This window comes from Somniosus microcephalus, chromosome 24 (genome assembly GCF_052327205.1).
Source record: "Somniosus microcephalus isolate GS21.2 chromosome 24, FLI_Smic_1.0, whole genome shotgun sequence".
NCBI lineage: Eukaryota > Metazoa > Chordata > Chondrichthyes > Squaliformes > Somniosidae > Somniosus > Somniosus microcephalus.
In genome coordinates, this window is record NC_141010.1 from 763,796 (window position 1) to 778,054 (window position 14,259).

Genomic DNA, 14,259 nt, shown 5'->3' on the forward strand with positions numbered 1-14,259 from the left:
TTTATAATGCCAATATAAAAACTACGCAATATATGCCTTTAATATGGGGAGCGAATTACTGAATTAAGTCAGTGCACTTGTCCAAATATCTTCCTTCTCCAAATATAGAAACATAGAAAAATAGGAGCAGGAGTAGGCCCTTCGAGCCTGCTCCGCCATTCAGTATGATCATGGCTGATCCTCTATCTCAATACCATATTCCCGCTCTCTCCCAATTGTAAGGAAGGATATTAGCTCTGATGATGTGGAATCTGTATGGGTAGAACTGAGAAATACCAAGGGGCAGAAAACGTTAGTGAGAGTGGTATATAGACCTCCAAACAGTAATGCGGAGGTTGGGGATGGCATTAAAAGGGAAATTAGAGAAGCGTGCAATAAGGGCACAGCAGTCATCATGGGTGACTTTAATCTACATATAGATTGGGCTAACCAAATTAGTAACAATACTGTGGAGGAGGAATTCCTGGAGTGTTTACGGGATGGTTTCCTGGACCAATATGTCGAGGAACCAACCAGAGATCAGGCCATCTTAGACTGGGTGTTATGTAACGAGAAAGGATTAATTAGCAATCTTGTTGTACGAGGCCCCTTGGGTTGGAGCAATCATAATATGATCGAATTCTTCATTAAGATGGAGAATGAAGTAGTTGACTCAGAGACTAGGATCCTGAATTTAAATAAAGGAAACTACGATGGTCTGAGGAGCGAGTTGGGTAGGATTGATTGGGGAATGTCACTCAAAGGGTTGACGGTGGATAGGCAATGGCAAACATTCAAAGACCGCATGGATGAACTATAGAATTTGTTCATCCCAGTTTGGCATAAAAATAAAACAAAAAAGGTGACTCAACCGTGGCTAACAAGGGAAATTAGGGATAGCATAAGATCCAAGGAGAGCACACATAAATTGGCCAGAAAAAGCAGAAAACCTGAGGATTGGGTGCAGTTTAGGATTCAACAAAGGAGGACAAAGGGATTAATTAAGAAAGGGAAAATAGAATATGAGAGTAAGCTTGCAGGGAACATAAAAACTGACTGTAAAAGCTGTTATAGATATGTGAAGAGAAAAAGATTGGTGAAGTCAAGCATAGGTCCCTTGCAGTCAGAATCAGGGGAATTTATAATGGGGAACAAAGAAATGGAAGACCAATTAAATACATATTTTGGTTCTGTCTTCACAAAGGAGGACACATATAACCTCCCAGAGATGTCGGGAACATAGGGCCTGATGAAAGGGTGGAACTGAAAGAAATCAGTATTTGTAGGGAAATGGTGTTAGGGAAATTGATGGGATTGAAGGCCAATAAATCCCCAGGGCCTGATAATCTACATCCTAGGGTACTTAAGGAAGTGGCCCTAGAAATAGTAGATGCATTGCTGATCATCTTCCAACATCCAATGGAATCTGGAACAGTACCCATGGATTGGAGGGTAGCTAATGTTACCCCACTATTCAAAAAAGGTGGTAGAGAGAAAACGGGGAATTACAGACCGGTAAGCCTGACATCGGTAGTGGAGAAAATGCTAGAGTCCATTATAAAAGATGTAATAGCAGAGCACTTGGAAAACAGTGACAGGATCGGACAAAGTCAACATGAATTTACAAAAGGTAAATCATGCTTGACAAATCTACTGGAATTTTTTGAGGATGTAACTGGTAAAATAGATAAGGGAGAACCAGTGGATGTGGTGTATTTGGACTTTCAGAAGGCTTTCGATAAGGTCCTGCATAAGAGATTAGCGTGTAAAGTTAAGGCGCATGGGATTGGGGGCAAGGTATTGATTTGGATAGAGAACTGGTTGGCAGACAGAAAGCAAAGAGTTGGAATAAACGGGTCTTTTTCCGAGTGGCAGGCAGTGACTAGTGGGGTACCGCAGGGATCGGTCCTTGGACCCCAGCTATTTACAATATATATTAATGATCTAGACAAGGGAACTAGATGTAATATCTCCAAATTTGCAGACGACACAACGCTGGGTGGGCGTGTGTGCTGTGAGGAGGATGCAGAGAAACTACAGGATGATTTGGACAGGTTAGGTGATTGGGCAGAAGCATGGCAGATGCAATATAACGTGGATAAATGTGAGGTTATCCACTTTGGTGGCAAAAACAGGAAGGCAGATTATTATCTGAATGGCAATAGATTGGGAGAAGGGGATGTGCAACGCGACCTGGGTGTCCTTGTGCACCAGTCGCTGAAGGTAAGCATGCAGGTGCAGCAGGCGGTTAAGAAGGCAAATGATATGTTGGCCTTCGTAGCGAGAGGGTTTGAGTAGAGGAACAAGGATGTCTTGCTGCAGTTGTACAGGGCCTTGGTGAGACCACATCTTGAGTATTGTGTGCAGTTTTGGTCACCTTATCTGAGGAAGGATGTTCTTGCCATGGAAGGAGTTCAGCGAAGATTCACCAGGCTGATAACTGGGATGGCAGGAATGACTTATGAGGAGAGACTGGGCCGATTGGGCTTGTACTCGCTGGAGTTTAGAAGAATGAGAGGGGATCTCATTGAAACTTATAAAATTCTGACAGGACTGGACAGACTAGATGCAGGAAGGATGTTCCCGATGGCGGGGGAGTCCAGAACCAGGGGTCACAGTCTAAGGATAAGGGGTAGGCCATTTAGGACAGAAATGAGGAGGAATTTCTTCACCCAGAGAGTGGTGAACCTGTGGAATTCTCTACCACAGAAGGCAGTAGAGGCCAATACATTAAATATATTCAAGAAGGAGTTGGATATATTTCTTAAGGCTAAAGGGATCAAGGGGTATGGGGAGAAAGCAGGGACCGGGTACTGAATTTGGATGATCAGCCATGATCGCATTGAATGGCGGAGCAGGCTCGAGGGGCCGAATGGCCTGCTCCTGCTCCTGTCTTCTATGTTTATGTTTCTCCCCATACCCCTTGATGCCTTTTGTGTCTAGAAATCTATCTATCTCCTTCTTAAATATATTCAGTGACTTGGCCTCCACAGCCTTCTGTGGTAGAGAATTCCACAGGTTCACTACCCTCTGAGTGAAGAAATTTCTCCTCATCTCAGTCCTAAATGTCCTACCACATATCCAAATCCTTGCTTGTTTGTCTCTGCTTAAGCCTGAAGAAACTTCAAAATTTAAAGTTTAAATTTTAACTTAAACAGTTGATCTTACTTAAGAGCTACTAGCAATTAACACTAGATTTTAAAAGAGATTAACCCTTAAAACTCCTGTAATGCCATAAGGGATCAACTAGTAATATCTATATTCAGGGATGTAATTTCTATGTTTAATGCTGCAAAATTATAGCTTCATTTCAGCTGAAACACATGGTAAAATATATTACCTCCAGATTGATCACCAGATTCAATTGCAGGAGATTGCCGTTATTTCAAATAACACTACTGCCTCAGGCAATAAACTTACTGATTTCCTGAACAAAGTGCCTAGCATGAAGACTAAACAGGTAGAAGCGTGTTTCAGGCAGTAACATCAAGAAATTCAGGTGATGTTGGTAAATGACGGGGTCTCGGTTTAACATCTCATCTGAAAGACGGCATCTCCTAGTGTCAGACTAGATTCTTGTGCTCAAGCCTCTGGAGTGGGACTTGAACCCACAACTTTCTGACTGAGGTGAGAGTGCTGCCCACTGAGCCACGGCTGACTGTTAGAAGTGATGACAGCATCTGAAAAGTCTGTCACATTTATTACTCAAAAAATAACTGCTGTTTAAAAATGTTAGGTTAAGCTTTGTGTATTTATGTCAATTTATCAGTTGTTTTGCAAGGGATGGATTGATTACCACGGAGTGAGATTTGTCAGCTTTAGGTCTCAGCAGCAAGCAGCTGGGAAAAGGGAAATGGAAGGTGGTGACAGGCAGGAAAACCCCAACTTAGAGCCAGCAATCAGGAAGGATGCTACAGACCAGCGCAAATAGGAGCAGTTCTTTTCTGCTGTGCTTTCAAATAAATGAATCCCTGTGATCTTTCAGTGGAACATGTTTTAAGAACATAAAATTCAAAGTGAGAGTTCTGCTCATCCAGAGTCCACAGTGGAATTCGCTCTCTCATCACCGCCTTCATCTCCTACTTTGGAGACCGTCAATTTCCTTCCCCAGGAGGAAAAATAAGAAGCATTGTTGAATATATCTAACCCTTGTGTACTAAATTGGGACTAAAATGATTGCAGGGGATGTGTTAAAACATCTGTCTGTCAGACACTCAATATTGCACCGATGGGAACTGGAATAAGCTGAGTTTGTGCACAGCCAAAGTCTGAATTTCTTATAAAATGTTCATTTGTTTTTTTTGTCAGGTAAACCTGTGTGTGTGGTGGATGCTGCACTCTTGCTGGAAGCTGGCTGGATTGATATGGTTCATGAGGTTTGGGTGGTTATTCTTCCAGAAGAGGAGGTGGGTCTGTGTATTTATGTACAGCTGTAGTGAATACAAAACATTTCTCCTGATAACTGACACTTCAGGTATTTAACATAGTCTGATGTTCCTGCTATTTTTACACTGGATAGGTTCATTAATCCTTATTTAGTGCACACAGCCTCGATGTTGAAGGTGACTGTGATTTGTAATCGATGGCTAGCCTGAAGAAAGTAAAATCTGTCCTTGTTGAACTGTCATGCTTTTGCTGTTTTTCCTTTGGTACCAAATCCAGAGTGCAAGTTGAGCTCTGAACCATTCTAGACTGGGTCAGCAATTACTGAGGAAGTTTATTTAATATCCTTGCTTAGTTTTGTACCCTTTATACTACTAGTAAGATGTGTAAATAACCATGTGATTCATTTACATGAACTTGCCTTATATATTGTACTTTGGTTATTTCCAATAGTCCTAAATTAGCTGTGCTTCACTGTAGCAGTCATAGGCACACTAGTTTCTAATGGATACTGAGTTATTGCTTAAAGTGAAGTCTGGGACCCAACATAGTGTCTTCAGGTCATCATACAGATAATAAAATGAGTCACTAATACAAAAAGAAAATACTGCAGATGCTGGAATCTGAAATAAAAACAGAAAATGCTGGAGACACTCAGCAGGTCAGTCAGCATCTGTGAAGAGAAACAGAGTTAACATTTCAGGTCGATGACCTTTCGTCCGAACTGGAAAAAAGCAGGAAATGGAACAGATATTAAAGCAAGTTTAGGGGCTGGGAAATGGGGGAGGGGATGAAAGAACAAAAGGGAAGGTCTGTGATAGGATAGAAGGCAGGAGAGGTTAAGAGACATTAAGAGATATTCAAGGCAAAAGGAGATGGTAATGGGACAGGTTAAGAAACAAAGGATGGCTCTCGATGAAGTGTGAATTGCGCTGGCAGAATGAAATGTGGGAGAGAAGAAAAAAAGGCACAAACAAAAAGTGTGGATAAAAAATATATATGATCGGGGCCGAGGTTATGATCTGAAATTGTTGAACTCTATGTTGAGTCCAGAGGGCTGTAAAGTGCCTAATCGAAAGATGAGCTGCTGTTCCTCGAGCTTACGCTGTGCTTCCGTGGAACAATGCAAGAGGCCGAGGACGGTGAGGTCTGAGTGGGAGTGGTACGAAGAATTAAAGTGACAGGCGGCCGGAAGCTCGGGGTCCCCCTTACGGACTGAATGAGTCAGTTGTGTTCACAGAGAGACGGCACCAAGAAAATGTTGGAAACAAGCTACTGGGATATTTTGGCTTGATGTATGTGCATACAGGACCACTAATGAGAAACGGGGGAAAAAATCAGCCAATGAAATGTTGATCATCCTTGCTCCCATTATCCACTTTCTCGTTAGCTGTGTCCTGAGAGGCTTCTGTTGCCTGGTAACCTACCGTTGACAGTTTTTGTTTAATTGTGAAGCAATTTTGGACTTTTGTAACAATTTACATCAAAAGGAAAGAAAGATGTAAGTCATGCTGGTAGCTGTCGGTTCCTTTCTTGCTGTCCCACAAATGGACAAGAGACAAATGAAAGGATGACAACAACTTGTATTTATATAGCACCTTTAACGTAGTAAAACATCTCGAGGCGCTTCACAGGAGTATTATAAGACAAATAAATTGATACCGAGCCATATAAGGAGAAATTAGGGCAGATGACCAAAAGCTTGGTCAAAGTGGTAGGTTTTAAGGAGCGTCTTAAAGGAGGAAAGAGAGGTTTAGGGAGGGAATTCCAGAGCTTAGGGCCTAGGCAACAGAAGGCACGGCCACCAATGGTTGAGTGATTATAATCAGGGATGCTCAAGAGGACAAAATTAGAGGATCGCAGATATCTTGAGGGTGTGGGGTTGGAGGAGATTACAGAGATAGGGAGGGGCGAGGCCATGGAGGGATTTGAAAACAAAGGGACTCCATGGGTTGGCTGTCCAACATAAAAGCTTTTCTTCAGGATGTGTGTTCCAAATTTACAAGAGTCACTCTAGCTTTGAGAGTTTGGTCATTTTGAAATGTTTTTAAAGTACTTCTGAGAAATTAAGTTTTTATTTACAGCCTATGTCCTACATAAGTAACTACTACAAAAGTAATCCATTGGTCTTAAAGCACTTTGGGATGTGTCGAGGAAATGAACACTATAAATGCAAGCACTTTGTACTCGCTCTGCTGGAGTAATTCTTGCTTCTGTTTAATTTTAAATAAACACAAATTACTAGCTTTTAGCCTCAGAAATGAGAACTATGTGCCACTGTTGGGGTAAAGTGCCTAATCGAAAGTTTTTCAATTAGGTACTTTCTTCTTCTTCTTAGGCAGTCCCTCGGAACCGAGGATGACTTGCTTCCACACTAAAAATGAGTTCTCAGGTGACTGATGAGTCCAATGCGGGACCTACAGTCTCTGTCACAGGTGGGGCAGACGGTGGTTGAAGGGGCGGGTGGGTGGGGTGCTTAGGTTGATGTGCGCTCCTTCCGCTGTTTGCGCTTGGCTTCTGCTTGCTCCCGGCGAAGAGACTCGAGGTGTTAGAAACGTTGAAACATAGAAGATAGGAGCAGGAGTAGGCCATTCGGCCCCTCAAGCCTGTTCCGCCATTTAATGAGATCATGGCTGATCATCCAAATTCAGTACCCTGTCCCTACTTTCTCCCCGTATCCCTTGATCCCTTTAGCCTTAAGAAATATATCTAACTCCTTCTTGAATATATTTAATAAACTGGCTTCAACTGCCTTCTGTGGTAGAGAATTCCACAGGTTCACCACTCTCTGGGTGAAGAAATTCCTCCTCATCTCTGTCCTAAATGGCTTACTCCTTAGACTGTGACCCCTGGTTCTGGACTCCCCCACTATCGGGAACATCCTTCCTGCATCTAGTCTGTCTAGTCCAGTTAGAATTTTATAAGTTTCAATGAGATCCCCTCTCATTCTTCTAAACTCAAGCAAATAGAAGCCTATTCGACCCAATCTCTCTTCATACGTCATTCCTGCCATCCCAGGTATCAGTCTGGTAAATCTTCGCTGCACTCCCTCCATGGCAAGAACATCCTTCGTCAGATAAGGCGACCAAAACTGCACACAATACTCAAGATGTGGTCTCACCAAGGCCCTGTACAACTGCAGCAAGACATCCTTGCTCCTGTACTCGAATCCTCTCGCTATGAAGGCCAACATACCATTTGCCTTCTTAACCGCCTGCTGCACCTGCATGCTTACCTTCAGCGACTGGTGCACAAGGACACCCAGGTCTCGTTGCACTTCCCCTTTTCCCAATCTATTGCCGTTCAGATAATAATCTGTCTTCCTGTTTTTGCCACCAAAGTGAATAACCTCACATTTACCCACATTATACTGCATCTGCCCAATCACCCAACCTGTCCAAATCATACTGGAGTTTCTCTGCATCCTCCTCACAGCACACACGCCCACCCAGCTTTGTGTCGTCTGCAAACTTGGAGATATTACATCTAGTTCCCTCATCTAGATCATTAATATATATTGTGAATAGCTGGGGTCCTAGCACCGATCCCTGCGGTACACCACTAGTCACTGCCTGCCACTCGGAAAAAGACCCGTTTATTCCCTTTGCTTCCTGTCTGCCAACCAGTTCTCTGTCCAAGTCAGTACTTTACCCCCAATCCTATATGCTTTAACTTTGCACGCCAATCTCTTATGCGCCTTCCCGGATGCTTCTCCTCCACTTTGTGCGGTATTGGGTCACGGATTCCCAGGTGTCGGTGGGGATGTTACACTTTTTCAAGGAGGCTTTGAGGGTGTCCTTGAAGCGTTTCCTCTGCCCACCCGGGGCTCTCTTGCCGTGTCGGAGCTCCAAGTAGAGCGCTTGATTTGGGAGTCTCATATTAGGCATGCGGACGATGTGGCCCGTGTGCTGGGGATGTTGACCTGAGCGAGAATACTGACGTTGGTACGCCTATCCTGCCAATGGATTTGCAGGATCTTGCAGCGACAGCGTTGGTGGTACCTCTCCAGTGCTTTGAGGTGCCTGCTGTCCATGGTCCATGTGTATGAAGCATACAGGAGGGCGGGTATCACTACTGCTTGTAGACCATGAGCATGGTGCTGGGTTTGAGATTCTGGTCTTCAAACACTCTCTTCCTCAGGCGACCGAAGGCTGCACTGGCACACTGAAGGCAGTGTTGGACTTAGTCATCGACGTCTGCCCTTGTTGACAGTAGGCTCCCGAGGTATGGAAAGTGGTCCACGTTGTCCAAGGCCTCGTCATGGATTTTGATAATCGGGGGGCAGTACTGTGTGGCGGGGGCAGGTTGGTAGAGGACCTTTGTCTTACGGATGTTTAGTGTAAGGCCCATGCTCGCGTACACTTCGGTGAAGGTGTTGACGATGGTTTGGAGTTCGTCCTCAGAGTGTGCGCAGACGCAAGTGTCGTCTGCATACTGTAATTCGATGACAGAGGTTGGGATGACCTTGGATCTGGACTGGAGGTGACGGAGGTTGAACAGTTTCCCGTTTGTTCTGTAGATTAACTCCACTCCAGCAGGGAGCTTACTGAGGATGAGATGGGGCATTGCAGCCGGGAAGATCGAGAAGAGCGTTGGTGCGATGACACAGCCTTGCTTGACCCCGGTCCGTACATGAATTGAGTCTGTGTTGGATCTGTTGGTCAGGATCACGGCTTGCATGTCATCGTGAAGCAGGTGGAGGATGGTGACAAACTTTTGAGGGTAGCCGAATTTGAGGAGGACACTCCACAATCCCTCACAGTTGATGGTGTCGAAGGCCTTTGTGAGGTCAAAGAAGGCCATGTACAGCAGTTGGTGCTGTTCACTGCATTTCTCTTGTAGTTGATGCGCGGTGAAGATCCAAGACGATTGGAGACCAGGCTCTGCTACATCGGCCTTGCACACACACACAGGGCTTCCCTTTTGTTCTTTCCTCCCCTCCCACCTCTCCCTGCCCCTACACTTGCTTAATAACCTGTTACATGTCGAACTTTTTCCAGTTCTGACGAAGGGTCATCGACCTGAAACGTTAACTCTGTTTCTCTCTCTACAGATGCTGCCTGAGCTGCTGAGTATTTCCAGCATTTTCTGTTTTTATTTCAGATTTCCAGCATCTGCAGTATTTTGCATTTGTATAAAATGCTTTGTCATTGGGAATGGTTGAGGCAGAGACCATTGCATCTTTTAAGGGAAAATTTGATAAATATTTGGAGCAGAGGAAGATACAAGGATACAGCAAACTTGAAAGAACTTGGATTTACATAGGAACAGGAGTCAGCCATTCAGCCCCTCGAGCTTGTTCCACCATTCAGTTAGATCATGGCTGATCTGGATCTTAACTCTATAAAGGCTACATAGCACCTTTCATTTCCTCAGGAAGTTCCAGAGTACATCACTACCAATGAACTACTTTTTAATGGAAGTGCAGTTACTGTTGTTTTACAGACAAACACAACGACCAACTTGGGCGGAGCATTGAGAAGAGCAAGCAGAAACATGGTGGACTGAATGGCCTCCTTCTATGCTGTAAACTTCTATGATTCAATCACCCTATAATGTGAAACCTTATTTTTTTCAGTGATTTGGTGCTTGAACAGGGAAGAAGAGAAGGCAATTCCTATTTAAAGGATGCAACAATAAAGAAAATTTTAGTGATAGCATCTAAGATTCTCTGATTTTCTGGATTAAAAATGTTGAGATTACTATTCTCAAAAGCAAAAGGCGAGGAAGCTTTGTCTAATTACCAACAGAACATAAAAACAATTCTAGACTGAAGCTGAAAGCACGTCATTGAGAGCCACAAGCCTGGAGAGAGGTTAGGATGGAAAGTAGCAGAAAGAGATGGCGATTAAGATGGACAGACGTGAAGGGAGAGTAGGATTGAGAGGACTGTGGAGGTTGGAATGGGAAAGGGGTATGTGGTACAGACAAAGACAGTGGAGTGAATTCTCCCTTGTGGATAATCTTGTGTACGAATCCCTTGTGATACATTTAGGAAGTTTGGCGCGCAGAGTGTTCCCACAGATCTCCTTCATTGTTACGATTTTGGTTGCATTTCTTTCTGCATTTCTTTTCTCTGTGTATGTGTCAGCTATAAAATAAGGCAGCGTCTTAATACACCTTGCTGATATTAGGATAGAAACCACTGAGTACCAAGATTATACCAGTGAAGGTGGTTATACAACATTTAGTTGCTCTTCCACCAAAGAAATGAAAATGTTCAGCTTTGTTTCTTGCTTGAAGGTTTAACAAGCATTTTAATTGGTCTGAACCGGATCCATACAAAGCTGCTTGAGTCCTTTGCATGTGTTTGTCTGTCCACTAACAGGGCTGTACATGTCCAGGAGAAAGTCTCATAAATCACAAAACACAGATTCCTTGAAAGCTACGTCTTAGTTAAGACTCACAAACAGTACAGTTCTTAAATGTTGTCACATATCTCTCGCAATAATCAACAGGAAAGCTTCAACTTCTGACTGCTATCAGGAAAGGGAGGTTTAAGACCATTCAAGTTGCGATGGGTGCCGTCCCATTGAAAAATACAGCATAGCACAAAAATCTTGTGCTTTTACCGGGGTGGGGGGACAGTGAATTATAGACTATGTTGAATATGCTGTTAACTTTAGCTACAAAGCAACATAGAAACATAAAAAAATAGGAGCAGGAGTAGGCCATTCGGCCCTTCGTGCCTGCTCCGCCAGCATGATCCTCTATCTCTATACCATATTCCCGCTCTCTCCCCATACCCCTTGATGCCTTTTGTGTCTAGAAATCTATCTATCTCCTTCTTAAATATATTCAGTGACTTGGCCTCCACAGCCTTCTGTGGTAGAGAATTCCACAGGTTCATCACCCTCTGAGTGAAGAAATTTCTCCTCATCTCAGTCCTAAATGTCCTAACCCCGTATCCTGAGACTGTGACCCCTCGTTTTAGACCTCCCCCCAGCCAGGGGAAACATCCTCCCTGCATCCAGCCTGTCTAGCCCTGTCAGAATTTTATACGTTTCAATGAGATCCCCTCTCATTCTTCTAAACTCTAGTGAACTAGCCTAGTCGACCCAATCTCTCCCCATACGACAGTCCTGCCATCCCAAGAATCAGTCTGGTGAACCTTCGCTGCACTCCCTCTATGGCAAGTATATCCTTTTTTAGGTAAGGAGACCAAAACTGCACACAGTACTCCAGGTGTGGTCTCACCAAGGCCCTGTACAACTGTAGTAAGACATCCTTGCTCCTGTACTCAAATCCTCTTGCAATGAAGGCCAACATACCATTTGCCTTCCTAACTGCTTGCTGCACCTGCATGTTTGCTTTCAATGACTGGTGTACAAGGACACCCAGGTCCATTTGTACATCAACATTTCCCAATCTATCACTATTTAAATAATACTCTACCTTTCTGTTTCTCCTACCGAAGTGGATAACTTCACATTTATCCACGTTATACTGCATCTGCCATGTATTTGCCCACTCACTCAACTTGTCTAAATCGCCTTGAAGCCTCTTTGCATCCTCCTCACAATTCACAATCCCACCTAGTTTCATGTCATCAGCAAACTTGGAAATATTACATTTGGTTCCCTCATTCAAATCATTGATATATGTTGTGAATAGCTGGGGCCCAAGCACTGATCCCTGCGGTACCCCACTGGTCACCGCCTGCCACCCCGATAAAGACCCATTTATTCCTACACTGTTTCCTGTCTGTTAACCAATTTTCAATCCATGCCAGTATATTACCCCCAATCCCATGTGCTTTAATTTTGCACACTAACCTCTTATGTGGGACTTTATGAAAGACCTTCTGAAAATCCAAATACACTACATCCACTGGTTCTCCCTTATCTATTCCACCAGTTACATCCTCAAAAAACTCCAGTAGGTTTGTCGAACACGATTTCCCTTTCATAAATCCATGTTGACTTTGTCTAATCCCGTTGATATTTTCTAAGTGTCCTGTTATCACATCCTTTATAATATACTCTCTACTGATGTTGGGCTAACCGGTCTGTAGGTCCCTGTTTTCTCTCCCTCCTTTTTTAAATAGTGGGGTTACATTTGCCACCCTCCAATCTGCAGGAACTGTTCCATAATTATAGAATTTTGGAAGATGACAACCAATGCATCCACTATTTCCATTAATAACACTTTTCCAAGTTCGAATTTTATAAAGAGCAACAGAAACCATGAAAATGGCACATTGTATCTGAGACCCTACGGCAGTTTCTTAGGCAGTGCTATTCATGACTCTGCTCATTGAGAAAACATTTAACGTTACCTCTGTACACTCGATTATTACTAACCATTATACACAGGCTCTGCTGTACTTGCTGAATATCTTGTTTGTTTTGTCTGAAGCCATGGTTATGGTGGCCCTAAAGCTGTAATCCTCTTTTCCCGTGTGCTAGGCACTCAAGAGGATTACGATAAGAGACAACATAAGTGAAGAAGATGCAAAAAAGCGACTTGCAAGCCAGTGGACAAATGTCCAGCGGGTGCAACATGCCAATGTTGTCCTTTGTACACTATGGGAGCCTCAAGTCACAGAAAAACAGGTTACTGGACCAGTTAATAAGCAACAGCTGTTCACTTTGTATCATAACTTTAAGCACTTTGTAAATATTGAGCGGGCCAGACCACTGGCACAACGGTTGTAGCCCAGAATGTGTGTAGTCCTCAATTGAAGAACTGAGCATTTGTACCCCTCCTGCAATCTGTCAGCTATTTCTACTTACCTGTACAGTGGTGCACTGCTTTAGTGCATTGCTCCAATAAACAGCCCAGCTACAAGCTTGGAGACATTTATGCAGTGTTGGCACCATGAATACCAGAGGAAACTGGAATTCAAACTTACAGCCATGAGTCCAGCTAAACCTCCAAGTACCAGACCAGCCCACTGCTTGAGCCTAGTTGCCTATCAGCAGGCATCTAACCAGCTTTCAGTTGGGACCCAAGCTTAATTGATGGGGATGAGGCCAATCCTGTACATTTAGTGATTATGATAAAGCTTCTATATCTAATAACATGTTTGTTTTATGTGATTTCTCAACTAAATGTGGGAGAACATTAACCTGAAAACAAAGTGCTGGAACGACTCACCAGGTCAGGCAGCATCTGTGGAGATAGAAAGAGTTAGCGTTTCAGGTCTATGACCTTTCATCAGAACTGGAAAAAGTTAGAGATGTAACAGGTTTTAAGCAAGTACAGAGGCAGGGAAAGGTGGAGAAAAGAACAAAAGGGAAGGGTGGAAGGCAGGAGTGATTAAATGACGAAAGAGATGATAGTGCAAGGCAAAAGGGGATGGTAATGGGACAAGTAAAGAAACAAATTATGGGTCTAGAGGAGGTGTAAATGGCAATAGCAGAATAATTACCTACAGCTGCTGTCCAAAAAAATGGGAGCAGTGGTTATAATCTGAAATTGTTGAACTCAATGTTGAGTCCGGAAGGCTGTAGCGTGCCTAGTCGAAAGATGAGGTGCCGTTTCTCGAGCTTCCATTGTGCTTCATTAGAACAGTCTAGGAGGCCAAGGACAGAGGTGTTAGAGTGGGAGTGGGTGGAGAATTAAAATGACAAGCGACTGGAAGCTCCGAGTCATGCTTGCGGACTGAACGGAGGTGTTCTGCAAAGCGGTCATCCAATCTGCGTTTAGTCTCCCCAATGCAGAGGAGACCGCATCGTGAGCAGTGAATACAGTATGCTAAATTGAAAGAAGTACAAGTAAATCACTGTTTCACCTGGAAGCAGTGTTTGGGGCCCTGGACAGTGGGAAGGGAGGAGGTAAAAGGGCAGGTGTTGCATCTCCTGCGCTTGCAGAGGAAGGTGCCATAGGAAGGGGAGTGGGTGTTTGGTGTGATTGAAGAGTGAACCAGGGTGTCGCGGAGGGAAAGGTCCCTTT

At 43.8% G+C, this 14,259-nt stretch overlaps 1 protein-coding gene across 2 annotated transcripts in view; it reads left to right on the plus strand.

Moving 5' to 3' along the window:
* The window catches only part of coasy (CoA synthase), a 236,625-nt gene that overhangs the window by 218,462 nt on the left and 3,904 nt on the right, over window positions 1–14,259 (plus strand). For both annotated transcript variants that reach the window (XM_085966033.1, XM_085966034.1), the window contains exons 8-9: window positions 4,288–4,385; window positions 12,771–12,917. In XM_085966033.1, the coding sequence (XP_085822159.1) occupies window positions 4,288–4,385; window positions 12,771–12,917 (245 nt within the window). The remainder of the gene's footprint in view (window positions 1–4,287; window positions 4,386–12,770; window positions 12,918–14,259) is intronic.